Below are 23,285 nucleotides of genomic sequence, written 5' to 3'. Positions count from 1 at the left end.
ACTTCAGTAAATTCATTAACACCATAAAGTTTTTTTCAACACAAATCTTATTCTCAAACAATCACAGGGCAGGATCCTCAAATATCACAATACTATTATATCTTCCTACATAGATAAGAAAGACAGATGATTCCAAAATCATTATACCTACAAGGAGGATGGACCAGTCTTTAGGACTAACTTGTAAAACCAGAAAGCTCATGTGACAATCTCCCTGACGAGCCAGTCAAGACAAGGATACGCAAAGTAGAGGATGAGAAACGACGGTAGAGCCAGCAAGAGAGTGACTAGAATGTACATCGCCAAAATAGCTGCACAGGTCGGTATTGCATAGAGTATTATCAGCAGGAACATGACAACCAGTGGGAACTTTGCCGTCAATTGCACAAAGAAAACCAAAGACTTCCTCAGTGAAGTCTGTATGTTGTCCCTCGGAACAGACTGAGTACGATGATGACGGTGGTGGAGACACGGAGGAGGAGGCACCCTTGTACAATCATTGTTTCCATCTGTTTGATCTCTCCCTGGCGAATTCCGTCTCTCGCCATTCATCCTCTCGACCATCCAAAGCACAAAGTAGTTCTTGTGAGGGAATCTAAGAGCTCCTTTAAAGACAAGACGGAAGGAGAGTTTGTTGCACCATGGGCATGAGATGAAGAAAGGGAGCTGAACCGGGTGCGTAGGTAGCTTCACTATAGCCCACTGAAGTCCCAAGATGCAGTTCTTGCACATCGTGTGGCCGCACCATAGCACGTAAGGAACGTTTTCGACGATGTTGAATGATTCCCAGCAAATGGGACACTCCAGACCTTCCTCTCTGCTGCCTACAGATGACTCATCATCATCTGAACATTCCACATGAGCATGGACTGGTCTTCTTGTTTCGTGTTTCGGTCCTGTGAGATAGCTCGAAGCTAGGTTCCACATTCTGTTATCAGGGATAGATAACATTGAATGTCTTCTTTAACAGAACAAGCCAAAACAGATTCTACTAACTCCCAACTCCCACCTTCATGGTAGGCAATACTGAAAGTGTGCATAAACCATCAGAACTGAATCAATGTCTATCTGAGATGTGATAACGCAAACTCTAAATAGAAAGATTCGATTTTTATGCTCTTAGAAACGTTAAGAACATTCAAAGTGTTTGACTTTGTATAAGATCTCTAAAAGCTTGATCCTTTTATTCATATTTTGAGCTAAATATAAACTGTTTTCAGATTCAAACGTTGAATAGGCGAGAACCCAATACATCCGTTAACCCTTAAAATCAAAACCCACTAATCAGCTAAGCGTAGGAATCGAACAAGATTGGCTAAGTCACACGATGATGAGACGCAAATGATAAAAGTAATTGAAAGGACAGCAATCAATAGACATCGATAAAGTGAAAGATCGTACCGATTCTCTCCGACGAGGTTCTGCGCCGCCGAAAGTCTCGAGCTTTCTCTCTTTCTCTGGAATTTGCAAGTGAGCTTTTTTTGTTTCGGACGTTGAAGAAGATGATGAAAACAACAACGTTTCTCCGTTTTCATCCGAAGAATGATTATTTAAATATTTTCAAACATCAGTTTTGATAGAAAATATTAGATAATTCATCAAGACTACTAATACATTTTTTTTATAAACATATTATTCAGGGAAATTAGGTCCAATTACGCTAAAAAAACTATAATTCACTGAGAGTATATCCAAAAGAAACTCTATAACTTCAAATATGTTATAAATTACTAAGTGGATGACTCATAACCAAGACCAAGACAAGGCTCAGTCGCGGCCAAGAGGAGGTTCATAGTCGGCCACTACAACTTTACTTTTCTATGTTTTAGTAGTTTTCTTATTTTCAGTTGTATTAGGTTTTGGATAATTTCCTTTTTACTTATCTTGTAATCCTTATATAAAGGAACCTCTATTGATCAATAATAATACACAGAAGAATTCCTCATTTTTTTACAACACGTTAGCAGCACGATAGACTCCAAAACCCTGAGACAAAATCGAAACCTATAAACCCTAAAACCCTAAGCTGGCGGCGACGATCCTAGACGACCTCCGTCTCGTCTCAACTCTGATCAAGCTCAGCTTCAGACGTTCTCTGTCCGTGATCAACGTCCTCAGCCTCAGCTCAACTTGCATCCAGTTCAGATCACGATCCCATCCAGACGCAACCCCATCCGCGACAAGCAACAGCTCGCGATCGTCCTCGGCACCGCGACCCGTTAGGAGCCGTCCCGCGTCTGTCCGTCTCAGCTCGTCTCTGATCTTTGGTGGTCCGGTTCAGAACTACAAAACAAAGGTACAGACTAAATCTGAGAACATAATGATCAAACCTAAAACCCCCAAATCCATTATTATGGAATCCCATGTCTTTGATCAAAACCCTAAAATCTATAACCTAAAATTGACAATCTCATAACTAGTAATAGAAATCGATTCCTTAGAACATATTGATTGGTGTTATTGATTGTTCCTGATCAGAATTTAAGAAACCCTAATTCTGGAATCGAAACCCTAAACCTAAAATAATGAATCCGATTTTAATTGTTCTTGATTGAGTGTTTAATGATCTGAGGTTTTAGGATTGATAGATTGATTGAATAATCTAAATCGAATTTAAATCCTAAAGGCCTTGAAACCTTGAAATCATATTGATTAAACCGGCAGCCTGTATTGTTTAAATTGAAACCCTAAATTTATAAATTGAATCCAATAGAAATCGAATTGCTAAGATTGTTTGCATTACATCTAAATCTGAATTGAATTGCATTCATCTTGTTTAAATCGACCAGCATATATAACATACGAATTCGAATTTGATTACATTGATAAAAGTATATGGCCGTGTAACCTTAATCTTTCTGTCACATGTAGAATCATAAATTAGGATTGTTCGCACCATGGTCAAGTAGATTTCATATAGCCGATCCTATTGTTTTGATTATATGGCCGCATAAGGCATGCTTGTAGCCGATTTCTTTTGAATGTCTTATGGTCGAATGATCACATTGTGAATCTGAATTTTAAATGACAATGTGATCCAGATGTCGAAAATCTCAAATCTAGACTATGCAGCCCTTAATCTCTTTGGAGATAACTATTTACAGTGGGCGCTAGATACAAAGATCAACCTGAGGTCAAAGGGACTCGGTGATACTATCATCGAGGGAAACAATGAGAATGATAAAAACATATACAGGGCGATTAGTATTATACGCCATCACCTCATTGAAGGTTTAAAGGATCAGTACCTGACAATGGAAAATCCACTAGACCTTTGGACCGCTTTACAGCATAGATATGATCACCAGAAAACGGTGCTACTTCCAAAGGCTAGATATGAGTGGAAGAATCTAAGATTCATGGACTATAAGTCTATGGATGAATACAATTATGTATTATTCAAAATAGTTTCAATGATGAGACTGTGTGGTGAAGAAGTAACCGAGAAAGAGTTACTTGATAAGACCTTCTCTGCATTCCATTCAACGAATGTGTTGCTGCAGCAGCAGTATAGAGAGAGAGGATTCACCACATATACTGATTCGATCTCGTGCCTACTTCTGGCCGAGGCTAATAATGAACTCCTGATGAAGAACAGTGAGATGAGACCTCTAGGTTCAGCACCATTACCAGAAGCTCACAAAGCTGAACATGAAAAGAAATATTCCAAAGAAAGCAACCACGTCTACAATGAGAGAAGAACACACGGCAGAGGCCGTGGTGGGCACAAAGGACGTGGTGGCCGTGACAATTACTCATATGGCCGTGGATATGGAAACCACAATAACTGTGGTCGTGGTTCCAGCTATGGCCGTGGAAGAGCCAATTTTGGCCGCGGTCGAGGCGGTATATCCAAGCCGTCTTACTCGACCAAATCTGTTTGTCACAGGTGTGGGATGAGTAACCATTGGGCCAAGAACTGCAGAACCCCTAAACATCTATGTGAACTCTATCAGGAGAGTCTTAAGAACAAGAACCCAGAAGCTCATATGGTTCACGACAATGGGTATGATACTGATGATGATTTCGACCATGAAAAGGATGATCTAATGGATCATGAGACATCAGATTGTCTTAAAGACTAATTCGACTTTTATTTGATTGTTCTATGATTGCTTTGGTGTTTTTTATTTTTGGTGTTTGAATTTATAATATGAAAGCTTTAAAGTTTTATAAAGTCTCTGAGATTATAAATCGTCTTATATATATAGAATGAATGAGATAAGTATACTCGTGGTGGATAGTGGCTCAAGTCACACAATTCTTAGAGACAAAAGATACTTCGTCAATCTCATAATACAAAGTGCAAACATACACGCTATTGCGGGTGTGGCCGGCCTGATTAAGGGTCACAGTCAGGCTTATATATTAATGCCTAAAGGCACTCGTCTAGAGATTAAAAATGCCTTATATTCCCTCAGCTCTAAAAGGAGCCTATTGAGTTTCAAGGATATAAGATTGAACGGTTTCCACCTTGAAACATGGGAAGAAGGAAATAAAGAATTCCTTAACATATTTTCGATCACCCAAGGCAATAGGACGGTCCTACAGACTGTACCCGCAATAGTTACTGGTCTATACTATGCCAAGATCAGTATGATCGAGGCTAATGCCTGCGAAAATTTCACTCTATGGCATAACCGGCTTGGCCATCCTGGTACTAGTATGATGCAAAAACTGATAATGAATTCACAAGGGCACACATTCAAAGGAGTTGTCCCAAATAATATCACATGTGCAGCATGTGCACAAGGGAAACTCATAACTAGGCCTTCACCAGCCAAAGTGAATAAGGAAATCATAAATTTTCTTGAAAGGATTCAGGGAGATATATGTGGACCAATACACCCACCTAGTGGGGCGTTTCGGTATTTCATGGTCATGATTGATGCATCGACCAGATGGTCGCATGTTTGCCTACTATCCACACGAAATTTGGCATTTGCACGCCAGCTTGCTCAGATCATAAGAATGAGAGTACATTTTCCAGATTTTCCTTTAAAGACTATACGTATAGACAATGCTGGTGAGTTCACGTCCCATGCATTTAATGAGTAATGTATGTCCATGGGGGTAAGTGCGGAACACTCCGTGGCACATGTACATACACAGAACAGCTTGGCCGAATCTTTTATCAAACGAATACAACTGATAGCCCGACCATTACTCATGAGGTCTAAACTCTCGGTATCAGAGTGGGGACATGCAGTATTACATGCAGCAGAACTGATTCGCATCAGGCCATCTAGTAAGCATAGATATTCGCCATCCCAGTTACTCACGGGTCATGAGCCAGACGTGTCCCACATCAAAACATTTGGAGGTGCCGTTTACGTTCCAATTGCTCCACCACAGAGAACTAAAATGGGACCACAAAGGAGGATGGGAATATACGTTGGATATGACTCCCCAACCATTATAAAGTATCTTGAGTCAACAACCGGTGATTTGTTTAAGGCCAGATACGCAGACTCACACTTTGATGAGTCCACATATTCGACCTTAGGGGGAGATAACAGCCGGTTGAGCAAAGAAATAGAATGGCCTCGACCATCAATATCTTGGCAAGATCCTCGGACTAAATAATGTGATATGGAAGTCCAAAAGATAATACATCTTCAAAAGCTAGCTAATCAATTGCCAGATTCATTTGCTGACCCGAATAGAGTGAAAAAGTCATACATACCGGCTTGTAATGCACCTATAAGAATAGAAGTCCAGAAGGGACAAGGTCAAGTGGCTACAGAGTCTAAACAACGTCTAAAACGTGGTAGACCTATTGGTTCCAAAGATAAACAGCCTCGGAAGTCCAAGAGAGGTGCCGGACCCGAGAGCATTAAGGAAACCGTCCATGACATTGATGGACCAGCCGAGCCGACCAGAACGATCGAGCCAAGTGGGCCGGCCATACCGAATGAACCGGTTCGACCAATGGTACCATATAATGAGGTTCGGGACGCTGAACTTCAGGGTATACCAAGTCTGGATAATCAAGAGATCTCTATCAATTATATAATGTCTAGAACGAAATGGAACAAAAAAGATATCGACGTCGATGATATATTTGCATATAAAGTAGCACTTGAGATCATGGAAATATATGAGGATCTAGAACCCACGTCCATATATGAATACATGCAAAGATCAGATTGGATCAAATGGAAAGAAGCTATAAACGTGGAGTTAGAATCATTAAAGAAAAGATGCGTTTTTGGCCCTATAACCGTGACACTAAGAGATGTCAAACCAGTGGGATATAAATGGGTCTTTGTGAGGAAAAGAAATGAGAAAGGAGAAGTAGTGAGATATAAAGCACGGCTTGTTGCACAAGGATTCTCACAGAGACCATGAATAGATTATGAGGAGACGTATTCCCCTGTGGTGGATGCAACTACATTACGATTTCTAATCAGCCTGGCCATAAAAGAAAAACTTGATTTACGCCTAATGGATGTAGTGACTGCATACTTGTACAGACCACTGGATAATAAAATATATATGAGAGTTCCAGAGGGTATTGAGCTCAAAGATAAGAAATGTTCTCGAGAACAACATTGTATTAACCTGAATAAAGCCTTCTACGGTTTGAAAAAATCAGGTCGAATGTGGTACAATAGATTATCAGAGTACCTAGTGAAAGAGGGTTATAAGAATGATCCAATAAGTCCATGTATTTTTATCAAGAAATTTGACAACAAGGGCTTTGTAATCATGTCGGTTTATGTGGACGACCTGAATATAATAGGAACCCCTGGAGAGATTTCTCAAACAGTCGAATGTCTAAAGAAATAATTCGAAATGAAAGATTTAGGAAAAACTAAGTTCTGTTTGGGACTGCAACTTAAGTATGTAAACAGTGGAATCCTTGTGCATTAGTTGGCATACACAGAAAAGATACTCAAGAAGTTTAATATGGACCAGGCTCATCTGTTGTCGAGTCCTATGGTCGTGAGGTCCTTAGACCTAGAGAAGGATCCGTTTGGACCAAAGAAACCGGATGAGGAAATGCTCGGGCCGGAAGTGCTCGGGCCGGAAGTGCCTTACTTAAGTGAGTACTGTTTGTCCATGGGGGTAAGTGACTATACGTCTAGACAATGCTGGTGAGTTCACGTCCCATGCATTTAATGAGTACTGTATGTCCATGGGGGTAAGTGTGGAATACTCTGTGGCACATGTACATACACAGAACGGCTTGGTCGAATCTTTTATTAAACGCATACAACTGATAGCCCGACCATTACTCATGAGGTCTAAACTCCCGGTATCAGCGTGGGGACATGCAGTATTACATGCAGCAGAACTGATTCGCATCAGGTCATCTAGTGAGCATAGATATTCGCCATCCCAGTTACTCACGGGTCATGAGCCAGACGTGTCCCACATCAAAACATTTGGATGTGCCGTTTACGTTCCAATTGCTCCACCACAAAGAACTAAAATGAGACCACAAAGGAGGATGAGAATATACGTTGGATATGACTCCCCAACCATTATAAAGTATCTTGAGTCAACAACCGGTGATTTGTTTAAGGCCAGATACGCAGACTCACACTTTGATGAGTCCACATATCCGACCTTAGGGGGAGATAACAGCCGGTTGAGCAAAGAAATAGAATGGTCTCGACCATCAATATCTTGGCAAGATCCTCGGACTAAAGAATGTGATATGGAAGTCCAAAGGATAATACATCTTCAAAAGCTAGCTAATCAATTGCCAGATTCATTTGCTGACCCGAATAGAGTGACAAAATCATACATACCGGCTTGTAATGCACCTATAAGAATAGAAGTCCATAAGGTACAAGGTTAAGTGGCTACAGAGTCTAAACAACGTCTAAAACGTGGTAGACCTATTGGTTCCAAAGATAAACAGCCTCGGAAGTCCAAGAGAGGTGCCGGACCCGAGAGCATTAAAGAAACCGTCCATGACATTGATGGACCGGCCGAGCCGACCAGAACGGTCGAGCCGAGTGGGCCGGCCATACCGAATGAACCGGTTCGACCAATGGTACCATATAATGAGGTTTGGGACGCTGAACTTCAGGGTATACCAGGTCTGGATAATCAAGAGATCTCTATCAATTATATAATGTCTGGAACGAAATGGAACAGAAAAGATATCGACGTCGATGATATATTTGCATATAAAGTAGCACTTAAGATCATGGAAATAGATGAGGATCTAGAACCCACGTCCATATATGAATGCATGCAAAGATCAGATTGGATCAAATGGAAAGAAGCTATAAACGTGGAGTTAGAATCATTAAAGAAAATATGCGTTTTTGGCCCTATAACCGTGACATTAAGAGATATCAAACCAGTGGGATACAAATGGGTCTTTGTGAGGAAAAGAAATGAGAAAGGAGAAGTAGTGAGATATAAAGCACGGCTTGTTGCACGAGGATTCTCACAGAGACCATGAATAGATTATGAGGAGACGTACTCCCCTGTGGTGGATGCAACTACATTACGATTTCTAATTAGTCTGGCCATAAAAGAAAAACTTGATTTACGCCTAATGGATGTAGTGACTGCATACTTGTACGGACCACTGGATAATAAAATCTATATGAGAGTTCCAGAGGGTATTGAGCTCAAAGATAAGAAAGGTTCTCGAGAACATCATTGTATTAACCTGAATAAAGCCTTGTACGGTTTGAAAAAAATCAGGTCGAATGTGGTACAATAGATTATCAGAGTACCTAGTGAAAGAGGGTTATAAGAACGATCCAATAAGTCCATGTATTTTTATCAAGAAATTCGACAACAAGGGCTTTGTAATCATGTCGGTTTATGTGGACGACCTGAATATAATAGGAACCCCTGGAGAGATTTCTCAAACAGTTGAATGTCTAAAGAAAGAATTCGAAATGAAAGACTTAGGAAAAACTAAGTTATGTTTGGGACTGCAACTTGAGTATGTAAACAATGTAATCCTTGTGCATCAGTTGGCATACATAGAAAAGATACTCAAGAAGTTTAATATGGACCAGGCTCATCCGTTGTCGAGTCCTATGGTCGTGAGGTCCTTAGACCTAGAGAAGGATCCGTTTGGACCAAAGAAACCGGACGAGGAAGTGCTTGGGCTGGAAGTGCCTTACTTAAGTGCCATTGGAGCTTTAATGTACTTGGCTAGCCACACTAGACCAGACATTTGTTTTGCCGTGAATCTATTATCTAGATTTAGCTCTTGTCCAACTCAAAGGCACTGGAATGGAATAAAACACTTGTTCAGATATCTGCAAGGAACAACAGATCTCGGATTGTTCTATACCGACCGGCCAGGAGAGAATTTGGTCGGATATGCAGATGCTGGGTACTTATCTGACCCACATAATGCTAGATCTCAAACATGATATGTGTTTATATATGGTGGGGCTGCAGTATGTTGGCTGTCAACAAAACAATCCTTAGTGGCCACATCCTCTAATCATGCCAAGATCATAGCAATGTATGAAGCAAGCCGTGAGCTTGTGTGGTTGAGGAACATGACTGGCCACGTCCGTGTAGAGAGTGGTTTGGCCGTGGGACAAGAAGAGCCAACGATCATCTATGAGGACAATGCAGCTTGCATAGCTCAGCTCAAAGATGGATACATCAAGGGAGATAGAACGAAGCATATCTTACCCAAATTCTTCTTCACCCACGATCTGCAGAAGGCAAAAGAAGTTCAAGTGGTTCAAGTTCGATCCAGTGATAATTCAGCCGATCTTTTCACCAAGTCTCTGCCAACCTCAACGTTCAAGAAACTTATTCATCAGATAGGAATGCGCCAGCTGAAGGATCTTCAGTGATACATTCATCAGGGGGAGTTTCATGCGTTGTACTCTTTTTCCTATCTACGGTTTTCATTTTTCCCATGCTGGGTTTTTGGTTTCCCTATACGGTTTTAATGAGGCAACATCGTGCATGATACAAACCCATATGGTTATGACATCCAAGGGGGAGTGTTATAAATCATTAAGTGGATGACCCATAACCAAGACCAAGACAAGGTCCAGCCGCGGCCAAGAGGAGGTTCATAGTCGGCCACTACAACTTTCCTTTTCTATGTTTTAGTACTTTTCCTATTTCCAGTTGTATTAGGTTTTGGATAATTTTCTTTTTACTTATTTTGTAATCCTTATATAAAGGAACCTCTATTGATCATTAATAATACACAGAAGAATTCCCCATTCTTTTACAACAAAATATAGAGTTTTTTTGTTTTCCAAGAAATAACTTCAAATTTAGAGTTTTAAGGAGCGAAACTTCGTATTTGAAGTTATTAGTTAAAATTTGTAATGTTTGAAAGGAAAAGATTGATTTGAAAGATTCTGGAACACCATGAAAGATAATATTATAACGTCATATAGTTAAAGATTTGTAATATTTTCTCGTAAGTTGGTTTGGAAGACAGTATCATTTTGTATTTCTCGTCTATTTTGCTAAATTTATTCTCTATCATAAAATAGTTTGGTAAGATTTTATTCAGTTTGGTACGAAATAAAAAGTTAAAAAAGCAAGTTTAAACTTTCAGTGTAACTAAAATCATATTATTAATTTCCTAAGTAACAATTTAGCTAGAAAATTTTGGTTTTTTGGTCGAAAAATAAAAATAATAATATCTAGAAATGTTTTCTAGGAGGACACTAAATAGTTATATCATAAATATATCAGGGTTAAAATGACTTAAATATTTCATTAAGGAAATAAATAAACACTTATATCTATAATGTTAATAATCTAGATTTTGTATTTAGATTTGAGGGGTAAAATTTTGGGAGGTGAAGTTTAGGATTTTAAAAAATATATAAACTATTATCCAAAATATAAAACACAAAATTTAAAAATAGTTTTAAAAAGAATTTTTCGATTTGAAAATAATTTTTTGAAAAGAAAATTAAAAACAAAATCGAAAAAATAAAAAGTTTGAAATGACATATCCTGAATTTATTTTTTTTTTTAACACTGGCACATCATTATATAGTCTTTATTACTCTGTATTTAGTTAGGCTGGTAAATATATTTCTGAAATACAACAAGTCAAAGTTGGTTCATACTTTGGTTTTATACATTCTTTCGAGATATGTGACAAATAAAATGAAAACTCATAACAAAATTTAAATCAATAGTAAATAAAAAAAAATGTTTCACATAAAAACTTAACAATATTAAATTATTTATATATAAATGTTTAGTTAATTTCTAACTCGTGCCACTACATATATATTTTCAAAATAACAAAAGACACAACAAAGTATACATGAATTATATCATTTCAAAAAAACTAGAAAAAAAATCAATAAAATAGTTTTACATCTGTATACTGACTTATTTTATAACCAATTATAATATATATTATATATATATATTAAAATACAATTTTAAAAAAATAATTTAATTAAAACATGAATAGAAATTTTGGGCGTAGCCCGTGCAAACTTGATCCATGTTTTAATATATTATTCATGTCTTAGTGAAACTCCTAATGTGAGAGTTTTATATTTTCACATACTCCTTCAAAATGATGGTTTCTTTACTATTAATCTCGATAATTATTCTAATTTTGGGGTTAAGCCGGTTCAAGATCGATCGAGTTTTTTTGGGTTTGGCCAATTTTGGTTTAGGGAATTGGGAGCATGTGTTCGGACTCTGATATTATGTTAAGCATTTTAGGCTTTTAACTTAAAATAAATTGGCGATAAGTGGATTGATTCATATTCCTTATATGTTACTTTTCTAGTGAAACTTCCAATATGAAAGCTTTATATTCTTGCCAATTGGTTTTAAATTAAAAGCACAAAAACTTAACATGGTATCAGAGCACGAACACACGCTCCCATCCCAAACCCGAAATCGGCCGGGCCAAAAAAAAAACCGATAGATCTTGAACCGACTAAACCCCAAGTTCGTCCGATCTAAAAACTCCTGCATTGGGAGTTTAACTTGGACATGAATATTATACAAGAGGAATGGGCTAATCCATTTATTGTTAATTAGTTTTAAGCTGGAAGACAAGACAACTTAACAAACTGATTGGAAGAGTTGGAGTACGCATCCATTGACGTTAAAGAGAGATTACCATCATTTATGCACGTCGACAGGAAAAGTAGGTGCCTGATCGTGAGCTGCTCCTGGAGTGACCAAAACCGCAACACATAAAACTGTTGCTAAGAAGACTAATGCTTTTGATGTTTGTTCCATCTCTCTGATATGTGTTTCGTTCTTCTTTTTCTCTTTAAGATTCTTGAATGGTTTGCAATATGACATGACAACAAGGTTAGAATATATAGGGTGAGGCATTAATAACAACAAGTTTTAAGTTGTTGCAATTAAGTTATTCAAAAGTAACTTACTGGGTAAATTCATTTTCTATTAAGTTGTTCAGAAGTATGTTACAAAAACACCTCATAAATTAGTGATGAATCCTCAATTCATACCCTAATAAAACATACACAATATAGTCATGACTCACTGACATAAACTACTAGTTAGAAACTCATTACACTAAACACAGTTTAGAACTTTAGATAACAGAACCAGTTTGAGGACCAATAAGCCCAACAACCTCATCCCAAAGACCATGACTTTGAACAGCTGAACCAAGCTCAACAACACTTGAGCTACATGCAGCCACTGTCCAATATCCTCTCAACACATCTGCTTTCAACTGCTCTTTTTCCCAACTACAGTACCCATTAAAGATCCTTACCTCACTTCTTCCCACCAACTTCCTCTTCACCATCTCTGCAGCCAATCCTACACTCTCTTTCGTCCCGTAGTACAATCCTTTCATGACTTGTCTGAACATTCCACTCTTCTCAACCTCGTTGTCTTCGCCGTTTCTTGGACTCACCAAGAACAACCTTTCTTCCAAAGGTCCACCAAAGAAGAGTCTCTTGTCTGAAAACGTTCCCGCCTTGTCTAAGACAGTTGACTTTGTCCCTTTGATTGACATCAGCGATGGACGGTTGAGGATGACTCCTATAGTATCTGAGGGTCCAACAGAGAGGATAAGGACCACAGTCTTTTCATAGATGTGGACTCCGTCTAGCTTCTCAGTTGCAACTAGGAGACATCCTGGCTCTGGCTCGCTGATCTTGTGTGCCCATTTGTCTCCAAGTGTGATCCGTGAGGACGTTGATGATGGATAGTCCACCACCATGTCGGAGGTTGCAGCTTGCTCCCCAGCTACGAGCCTTGCCCTGAACTCTTTCCAGTCAGCATCTGCTTTAGATTTGTTGACACAATCCTTGATGAGATCATCAGTATCACTCTCCAATGGCTTCCATGAATCCGAAAGAGAACCTATTCAAGAAAAAGACTCTCATCAGCCTTGAAACTTCTACAATCTTTTTAACTTCTAAGGCAAGAAAGTTCACAAATTTAGATCTTACTTACATTTTACAGAGATGGGAGCAGCAACCTTCCTGGTGAGGAACTTGCCGGAGCTTCTCTTGGGGCAAGAATAGATTCTGTCTTTGGTGAACGGGACAATATCTTTAACACCAGAGATTGATCTTGAGGTAAGAAAACAAGCATCCATGTTACCCTCTTTCTTTTTTCTGACTCAATTCACTTTAGTTCCTCTGAAGACAAGACAGAGAGCATAAAAATACATCTATATATAAAGAGGCCTAATTCGTTTGGTTGCGTGCTTTTTAATTAGTGCACATAATAGTATAATTAGTAATAAATTTAAAAACTGCAATAGATGCATGTGAAAATTAGTGAAGAAATGGATTATTTTTGAATTTGAAAAGATAATGGGTGCATGTGCAACCCCCCTATAACATTACTGGACATGTGCACACGCCTTGAATATTAGATAAGAGACAAAACTTTTATAACAATCTGTTATAAGATAAGCATTGAAATGATCATCCACTTCTTAACCAAATTCAAGCATTAGAACATCTTCTGCTTTACCAAACTCAAGCAGTATCTTTCATATTTTATGTATTTTTGCTCACTATAAATACCATCACTCATCTCACTCATTTGTACACCATAAACAAGAACAAGAGTTTATAATCAAAGAACCATTACATCTTCTTCTTCTTCCTTATAATAAACTCTCTCCCTTATACTAGTGTTATTTGCTTCCTACGGGTATCAAATTCTACTCTTATTTAAATTTCTCGATACTATAAATTATAAGTTATTTCTTAACACGTTATCAGCACGATCGTTCTGCAATTCGGTAAAATTTATTGTATCATATATACCCTGCTATAATAGTCGGTATACCGCATGTACTATTATTTATATTATGTTATAATGGCCGGAATACCGCCTATATATTATTTATTAATATTTTAACTAATTTATTGGTCGGCCGAGCCGCCTTATATTCTATTTATTGTTAACTGGACGGCCGAGCCGCCTTTATTTTCTGTTTGTTGTTAACTGGTCGGCTGAGCCGCCTTATATTTTGTTTATTACTAATTGGTCGGCCGAGCCGCCGTATAATTTATTTATTATTCTGCATTGACCGGCTGAGCCGTCGCATAATTTATAACAAAAAAAAATATTTATTCACCATAATTTTTATTTTTATCAAAATTTTATGATATTTAATAGATTTGATTGATCGTTTAATACGATATTTTCAGACTGATTTTCGATGCACTCGATTTAACCCCAACGGTCATAAAGAAATTTTTTCAAAAATTTCCCCTTTCTCCAACGGTCATGAACAGTGATTTTCATCTATAAATACAACTCATTTTCACTCCATTTCATCATCCAAAACATTTCATCTTCTCTAAAAAAAAAAAAAAAAATTTCAAATCGCTCTCCTCCGATTTTTTCATTTCAAGAAAAGATGATTCGCGCACTTTTGTTTTTATGTGCCATTTTTATTTGTGTTTCTATTTATGGTTTATTCGTTGGAGAATTTACTCCGAGTGAATTTAAGATGAAAATCGGTTTAATTTTCTTTACATCGCTTCTCCTTGTAATTGCTTGCATGATTAATATAAACTAGGTGGTAACCCGCGCCTTGCGCGGAGTGATGGATTAAAAGAGATTATAACTTTAAAACTATATAGACTAATTTATTGGGGTATTTTAATTATATTTTATGGAAATACATCTAAAAGAGTAAGTAAAGACTTATATAAATTTATTATGAATTTAAGATGAAAAAAAAGCAAGAGCATTATTGTTTTCATAATATAAATTATGAATATAAAATAAAATGAAACATATGCAACAGAATAATAAAATATGAAAGAAATAAATTTATAAAGAAACAAATAAAAAATTGATAAAACCACAACTACTGTTAGAAGTGTCTTCAGAACTCGTGGTTTGCAATTCTATAGAAAGCCATAACAAAGTATCAACTTACCAAACTAAACACATATATTTACCAAATTCAGTAAACGAAATGTTATACCTCTTTCTGAAAACATCGATTTCTGGAACATCGTTACTTTCAAAAATAATTTTTGAAACCCATCATTGTTAATCACATTCTTTAATCGACTTTATCATGATAAAAAAAACAATGTAAGCAAAATCAAAGACGAAATTCATGAATTTTTTTTGTACGTAGAAAAATAGTAGGTTTTGATGTGGATGAATTTCAGTCTAATGTTATATACAGGGATCACTTATAGGGTTTTGCTTATGAAAGATTAGAGAGAAAAAAGTATTATCTCGCCTAAATCAAATCGAATTAATCCCTAACTTTTTGCTGCCAATTTTAAAATTATGGAAAGTAATATAATTAAGAAATCAACGTATAGGAAACAAAATTAACTTTGTAAATTAACTTGATCGAATATAACCAAATTGACGTGTTGTGATGGGTTGAGTCCTTAATTTCAGAATCTTGGTGCTTAATCTAAGGAATTGAATAGAATTTGTATAGGACTTTAAATTAATAAATAATTGTAGCACAAATTGTTCTAATTTCCATACGAATACTTGTCTGAGTCAAAACTTTCCTATAATAATTTTTTGAATGCTAATTTTTGAATATATAATGGAAAGTAAATAAATTTAATAATATTTGCCCAATATATATGGCATTCAATGTCGATCTTCCGCGTTCTAGTGTGAATCAAGAAATTTTTTTTCGAATGCCCAATATATATGGCAATTAATTTATACATTCAATGATTTGAAATATTGGGCAAATATTATTAAATTGCATTGAAAAATTGCCATATATATAGTCACTAAATTTGTTTGGGTACCACCTAGTACATACAAGATTAAAAAGGATTAGATTATGCATTATATTATATATAATATTTAAAATATACGCTTACATAGTACATATACCATTAAAAAAGAAGTTAGATTATGCATTATATTTATGTAGTAAACTATAGTTTATTAGAAATATAGCAACTTTCTACAACGTTGATCAATATATGGTCCTATTTTTTTCAAACTACGAAATGTGTTATCACTCCATATAAAACTCATACACCAATATTATATTTTGTAGAATGAAAATCATCCAATAAGAAATAAAAACTTGTTTACAATGCGATAATGATTACAATACAGTTGACTACTATTGTTAGGTTGCAAAAAAAATACAGCCAAGAAAGAATGAGAAGATATAAGCATGAAAGCAATAAATACATTTTTAAAACTCGCATGAAAATAAGAGATATATGTATAATCCATCAAAACCAATTATATTATGCATAAACATGAAACTTAAATGTCCAATGGCACTATATGTAATTAGTCTAGGCAAGCAAGGGTTATTCACTAAATGCTATGAGAAGAGCTCTCATGATGACACATAAGTAATGGCAATCTTGATAATAACACATGAGGCAAAGATTTATTATTTACAATGCTCCTCAAATAATAGTAAAGGGATGGTTCATTTTAAACTTGCAAAATACTATAGTCATATGACATATAATGTTAATTAGACGATGATATTAATTTGTCTGATTGTATATATGCATGTTTTAAAGCAATGCACTATAATACTATAGTCATATGACATATAATATATTAACCATGACTAATGGTTGTCCATATGCTAAAACGCATCGATCGATGGGTTTATGGGCTATAACGCATCGATCGATGGATCTGCTAAAACGACTTTGTTTAATTTAATTATACACACTGTAATGTGTATCGCTTATTGTTAATTGGTTTGGTTCGGTTAACACTCCAAACAGAAAACACCTTTATAACGTGTAGTTGCGTTACCGATTTGCTCGTCTATTCATTGAACCATGCACATGCACACATGTTTCACCAATATGCTTGTTTGATAATAATACGTTTGGTCAAAGTTATAATACTAAATTGGTTTGTTCAGAAAATAATATGTTTGAATTGGTTTGGATAACCATTGGTTTATATGGTTCATGCTATAAATAATTGAGAATCATTAATTAATATTTACAATATAATCTTTGATTGGTTTGATTGTTTGGTTTTAAAATCTTTGAGCACTAAACAACTTGATATCATTAATAATCATCAACGCTTGTCTGTACGTAAGAATAATAGTTATTTGATGAATTAAATTTTGCTTAGTATACTTTAATATGCTTCATGGTTTAATGGTATTAAGGAAACATACTTTATGATTCATGGTCTAACATCATAAAAGAAATTATTTGTAATCGGTTAGTTTTGTAGTCGATTAGTCTTTGGTCTAATATCATAAAATAATTTGGATTATATGTTGATATTTACTAATGTAATGGCCATGTTTATATGAGCAAAATTTAAAGTTTTCAGGATTGTGTATTCTCTCGGAAAGATATGTACAAGTTATCAGCCAATTCAGAAACGTGAACAGCTGAAACTTTCATCGCCGATATACTTCTGTTTATAAGATAAGCATTTTTATGCTTTATATACAAGTTTAACAAACTTGATTAGATAAATCAATTTGCATGAAGTTGACAGCGATATAAATTTGTTCATTAAATTGATTGATAGGTTAAACTTTGTTAAATAGCATGAGAGTAATAATATAGTCTATATAATAATTACTATGAAAGTTTTATTTATTTTCTGATATAATAAGACACCTTTGTTAATACATATTTATATATATTTGAAATATTTTGATTTTATTACCATTTATATTGAGGATTTTAAGTTTAAAGCTTGACTCTAAAAGATCCATAAGTTTTGGAAGATAATATATATAAAAAATGTATTATCACCTGAAGTGATTACCTAAAGCTCATTTTGTATTTTGCATTTAAAGATTACAAGACCTGAAGTCTGTAAATAAAGCCAACTATGTTGGATGTTAAGTTTAAAAGTAAAATTTCTTCAAGAAATTTTTTTATGATGCATATATATTGAAAAATATCTATTGATAAATCACGTCTAGTTGATTATGATTCATTCTCCTGAAGAGAATATGACATTTAAAAAAAACTCATAAATAGTGGTTTTAGACGTGAGCATAAATGAGGTCAAGGTCCAAAGAGTTTCTTTATATAACTCATACTCTCACTTAAAGTTGAGAAAATAAACATGGTAATAAAGAAAAGAAATTATCAATTCATCTGAAGATGAAAGAAAATTTATTGTGTGTACAATACAAGGTAGTAAAAACTTATAGAATGCTTAAAAAGAGGATATATATGATGCTCCAGAAGTATACATAGTATTACTGCACATAAAAATTTAATTTAAAGTTCTTAAGAATGCAATTTAAAGTTCTTAAGGTATTGTATTTTTATAAGTATCAAAAGTTAAAAGGATCTACGAAAAATACATAACCCATGTAGGATATGTTGTTGATTAAGAAAATGAGATACATTCGAGATCGATAAACCTGTAGTATTATAATCTCGAGGGGAAGAGTTAAAGAATCTCACTTTTTATGATAAGTCAAACATCCAGAAGATTATGTTTACACTAAAACTAAGATTGATGAATTTTTCTCAAAGTAAATCCGTAAGATTTTGAGACACTTATGTTGAGACAATAAGCAAACGAAATGATATATACATTTCAATCAGAAATAATTCTCAAAACAGTATAAGTATTTTAGAGAAAATATCTACAACCTCTTATATATTGTACTACACAACGATTAGTATAATGAAGATAAATGTATAGTAAACTAGAAGTTTACATTTGGCATGAATCAGTTAGACCATTTTTGTTCATTAATAATGCGAATATATACTTAAAGGTCATATGCATAGTCATATAAGAACCAGAAGATTCTTCCGAATGATTTGACATATGTTGTTTACCCATAAGATAAAAGGGTAATATGGTTTTCACCAGCCAAAATAAGATATTGGCATAAATAACGAAGATGTTAGTGGACTGATCACCCACTATGCATTTTTATAATATTGGTGAATTCACTTCTTAAAGTCTTTAACGACTATAGCACATTCACTGAGATAAGTGCTAAACATTTTGAGCAACACTGGTTCGCATCAAGCCAATAAATATTCACTAGTTCTCCCCATCATTGGTATAGAATCAGAAACCAATCATTTTCATCTAAGAATGTTGGATGTTGCTCCGCCACAGAGCTTCAAATGAAGATGTGTTTTCAAATGAGGTTGGAAATATATGTTGGATATAAATCTCTATTGACACTTAAGAATCCAGAGCCATCCCCGAAAAATATAAGTAAGGCTATACATGAATTCTAAAAGTGAGTTAGTACTTCCAACATAAAGGGAAGAAAATAAACAGCTGGAAAAGAAAATAAGTTGAAATGAATTATCATTGATCCTCGGGCTAAACACAATGTGAAATAGAAGTCCAAAAGATAATTCATTTCAAAACTTACTAAAGCAGTTGCCAGACACGACCCATATAAATATAATGATCAAGTCACATATACCAGCTGTAAATGCTCCAATAAGAATAAATGTTCTACAAGAACAATATCAAACTGCTAGTCACGCCTGCAGCGTGGTAGACAGATTGGTTCCCAAGATAAATCTTCGTAAATGAAAAGGAGCATATATTGATAATGGTCAAAACGAGGCAATATAGTTTTGTATGATCTCCAGAAGAGAAATTAAACATGACTGACGAAAATTCAGGTACCTGAGACAAATGAAGAGATCTCAATAAGTTATGTCATGTATGAAACAAAATGGAACCGATAAGAAAATTGACGTCGATGATATTATACATGCAAAGTAGCAGTTGATAAAATAAATGAGAAAGAGGATCATGAAAGAAAGTCTATTGAAAAGTGTACACAAAGAAATGATTGGCCAAATCAGAAAGATGCAATAGACAAAGATATAAACTTCTTGTGAAATAGAGAAGTATTTGGACCAGTAGTCCATACACTAAAAGGTGTAAAACAAGTGATATGTAAATGAACCGTTGCACACAAAGAAGGATCAATATGAAATTAATTGTGAAGAGACATAATTTCATGTGGTAGATGCAACTAGTTTCAAGTTCCTTATAGTCTGGTAATAAAGGAAGAACTTGAATGAAACAATCCACTTGAAAAATGTTAATCCCTGAAAGTATAATCCATGAAGGATTGATGATATCAAAATCATGTTCCCGGGAACTCTGCATATTCGATCGAATTGAAACAAACTATTTTATGGGATATATGAAATATTATAAGGTTAACTAATGTATCCATTTGTATTTATGAAGAGATTATAAATCAATAGAATCATGATTTGAATATAATCAAAACTCCTGAAGAGTTATAGAAAAATTATGTTTTGAAAAAAAAAAAACTTTTGACAATACCATATTGTTTTTATGTATTCTAAACTGGAGATCTAAAACTGAGATGTTATCATAAAGATCCTTAAAGTATTTTATTTAAGACGCTCGTATATGTTTGGTCCTGAAATACCATACGTAAGAGTGTTATTTGAGAAAATTATTAATCTTTTTCATTACTGAAAGATGTAATTTCATATGAAAAGAAAGAAAATCATAATAGTAACTTCTATAGTTACAAATGAATAATTCGTATGTACGAGGCGAATCTCTAGACGATTGTATGTAAGAAATTTGGTTTGAAATCCAAATAGACCAATAAACTATTGTCTAAGTCAAAAGAGAATTATGGACAAGAAGTCTAAAGGCCCTGGATATCATAATAGAAATGAATAGAGTTTATTCTCTTAAGCTCAATTCTCTAAAGAGAGTTGATTGGAATGCATATCCTGAAGGTATTGTTTACAGGGAAAGAAATATGATAGTAAGTATGGTTGTACTCTTTTTCCTTATCATGGTTTTTTTTTTTTATCCCATTGGGTTTTTCCATGACAAGGTTTTAACGAGGCAACAAAGAACATACAAAAGATAGACACCCAAAGAGAATGTTACAATTTGAGAGATGAAAATCTATCATTATTCTAAAGGTTCTATGACTACTCATTCGAGGGGGAGCTTACGTTGTTGTACTCTTTTTACTTTTACTACGGTTTTTCCCATTGGGTTTTCCATGACTAGATTTTTAACGAGGCATTACGTAATACAAGATGAATGATCAAGGGGGAGTGTTATAAGATAAGCATTGAAATGATCATCCACTTCTTTACCAAACTCAAGCACTATGATCATCCACTTCTTTACCAAACTCAAGCACTATGATCATCCACTCATTTACCAACTCAAACACTATCTTTCATATTTTATGTATTGTTGCTCACTATAAATACCATCACTTATCTCACTCATTTGTACACCATAAACAAGAACAAGAGTTTATAATCAAAGAACCATTACATCTTCTTCTTCCTTATAATAAACTTTCTCCCTTATACTAGTGTTATTTGCTTCCTACGGATATCAAATTCTACTATTATTTAAATTTCTCGATACTATAAATTATAAGTTATTTCTTAACACTATCAACTTTTTGGATGAAGTGGTAGCCAAACATCTTTGTAGCTAAGAGCATTTGCATTGAAGGTTCAATGCAGAGGTTCACATTTTTCCCCCAAAAAAAATTAAAATATTTTCTTTTTTGTGAACTCAGCTCCTGGATGAACCTGGTTCATCACTGTATCGCGGACTCCACGCTAAGTGGTGGTCCATGATTGATCTGCTTATATTTTTTTTTTTAAATCAAACAAAAAAAATAAAAAAATAATAATAAAAAATTAAAGTTACGAACCTCATTCAAGGTTCATTTATGGAGATGCCCTTGGCCAACTTGTGTGTCGGAAACGAAAAGGACATACATTTACTATAGCCACCAACTAGATGACAGGATAGTCCATTCAATAATCTAATGAGCCTTTTGACTTTGTTTTATGTATGTTCAAAGTCCATTTACAACCACATAAAACTATAGCGGATAAATTTGAAAAAATAAAAGGTGGTCCTCTTTTTCAAAAAGGAAATTAACATCAACTCAAAATCATTTAGACATTGAGTTATGTAATAAAATAAACCCCACGAGTTTGTTCTATTTTGACTATCTAATCATCAATTTAACAACTACTTCGATCGTCCAAGAGTAAATAGTACATATCACCACACCAGCAAATACGTCATGGCACTGACGTCCATTTTACGTGACAAAAATGACTAGTAGAATTGTCATTAAGACTTTTACAATTCAAAGCTTTAAGCATCACCTAACCATAAGTTTTGTTTAATATTTTGATATTTTCTTACAAAGTTACAAAGGACCACCTACTTGGTGACGTTCGTTACATGACATCATTACAAAACTGAGCATCAGTTGACATCACTACTTAATGAGGTCCATTTACATGACATCATTGCAAAATTGATCACCAGTAGTTGTCAATGTCATCAGCCTTATACAAGTCAAGTTCTACGGATCGCCTAACCATAAGGTTTGTATAACGTTTTTTCACGAAGTTATGATTATCACTAATACTCACTGAGTCACTGTGAGGTTCCTTGATGGTTGAACGTCTAATGTTTGATCTTCTCTTGTTACAGGAACTTCCTGATTGATTAGAAGAACCTGTTTTGGGGACTAAGAATCTGGAGGTAGTATTCCAAGATCAAGTCCATCTCAAGATTAATTAATTATGCAGTGTATACATCACCCAAACTCGTTGAATCTTGTGACTACATGGATAAAACCATCTTTGTGGACATTTGAAAAATGAACTACAACTATATGGGCTTGAGAACACTGCTGATATATACCTAACGATGTTGACAATGTAGGTTTGACCAAATTCTTGAATCACAAACAATACCCTAAGCAGATTATCCAGAAGCAACTTGCTCGCTAGTATCTGGAGGTTAGATTAGACTACCAAGATAATTTTACGCTCGAAAAAATTGATCCCTGGTTAGAACCTTTAGAGCAGATCCTTCACAAGAACCATTAGGCCACC

General features: G+C 35.1%; 3 protein-coding genes and 1 long non-coding RNA gene across 5 annotated transcripts; 2 read left to right on the top strand and 2 right to left on the bottom strand.

Annotated features, from left to right (window-relative positions):
• Positions 1 to 74: 74 nt before the first annotated feature.
• Positions 75 to 1,566, bottom strand: LOC111212537. Of its 2 annotated transcripts, XM_048747005.1 has the most exons (2): positions 1,402 to 1,566; positions 75 to 928 (listed from the first exon to the last, which is right to left on the bottom strand). In XM_048747005.1, the coding sequence occupies exons 1-2, from the start codon at positions 1,533 to 1,535 to the stop codon at positions 199 to 201; spliced, it is 864 nt and encodes a 287-aa protein (XP_048602962.1). In that variant the 5' UTR covers positions 1,536 to 1,566; the 3' UTR covers positions 75 to 198. The 2 variants fall into 2 exon arrangements, with proteins under 2 accessions (XP_048602962.1, XP_048602963.1); XM_048747006.1 differs by lacking the exon at positions 1,402 to 1,566 and having other exon boundaries at positions 75 to 951.
• Positions 1,567 to 3,041: 1,475 nt separating this feature from the next.
• LOC111212534 lies at positions 3,042 to 4,085 on the top strand. Its single transcript, XM_022714090.2, has 2 exons — positions 3,042 to 3,231; positions 3,409 to 4,085. The coding sequence occupies exons 1-2, from the start codon at positions 3,042 to 3,044 to the stop codon at positions 4,083 to 4,085; spliced, it is 867 nt and encodes a 288-aa protein (XP_022569811.2).
• An 8,252-nt stretch (positions 4,086 to 12,337) lies between these two features.
• On the bottom strand, positions 12,338 to 13,955 carry LOC111203363 (UPF0301 protein Plut_0637-like). The gene is made up of 2 exons (XM_022697122.2): positions 13,387 to 13,955; positions 12,338 to 13,293 (listed from the first exon to the last, which is right to left on the bottom strand). Exons 1-2 carry the CDS (start codon positions 13,529 to 13,531, stop codon positions 12,512 to 12,514), a joined length of 927 nt encoding a protein of 308 aa, XP_022552843.1. The 5' UTR covers positions 13,532 to 13,955; the 3' UTR covers positions 12,338 to 12,511.
• Positions 13,128 to 23,087, top strand: LOC106380248. The gene is made up of 3 exons (XR_001276300.2): positions 13,128 to 13,511; positions 22,589 to 22,769; positions 22,879 to 23,087. It is a non-coding gene; the product is annotated as an uncharacterized LOC106380248 (long non-coding RNA).
• The last annotated feature ends 198 nt before the right edge of the window (positions 23,088 to 23,285 follow it).

This window comes from Brassica napus, chromosome C2 (genome assembly GCF_020379485.1).
Source record: "Brassica napus cultivar Da-Ae chromosome C2, Da-Ae, whole genome shotgun sequence".
In the NCBI taxonomy this organism is placed as follows: domain Eukaryota; kingdom Viridiplantae; phylum Streptophyta; class Magnoliopsida; order Brassicales; family Brassicaceae; genus Brassica; species Brassica napus.
This window is presented reverse-complemented; position numbering and strand designations above follow the sequence as displayed.

Coding starts and splice junctions, on each gene's coding strand:
- LOC111212534 (XM_022714090.2), top strand. CDS start 3,042: ATGTCGAAAATCTCAAATCTAGACTATGCAGCCCTTAATCTCTTTGGA. Junction 3,232..3,408: donor ACGCCATCACCTCATTGAAG/GTTTAAAGGATC, acceptor TATTCAAAATAG/TTTCAATGATGAGACTGTGT.
- LOC111212537 (XM_048747005.1), bottom strand. CDS start 1,535: ATGAAAACGGAGAAACGTTGTTGTTTTCATCATCTTCTTCAACGTCCG. Junction 929..1,401: donor AACCTCGTCGGAGAGAATCG/GTACGATCTTTC, acceptor CCCTGATAACAG/AATGTGGAACCTAGCTTCGA.
- LOC111203363 (XM_022697122.2), bottom strand. CDS start 13,531: ATGGATGCTTGTTTTCTTACCTCAAGATCAATCTCTGGTGTTAAAGAT. Junction 13,294..13,386: donor TGCTCCCATCTCTGTAAAAT/GTAAGTAAGATC, acceptor TTTCTTGAATAG/GTTCTCTTTCGGATTCATGG.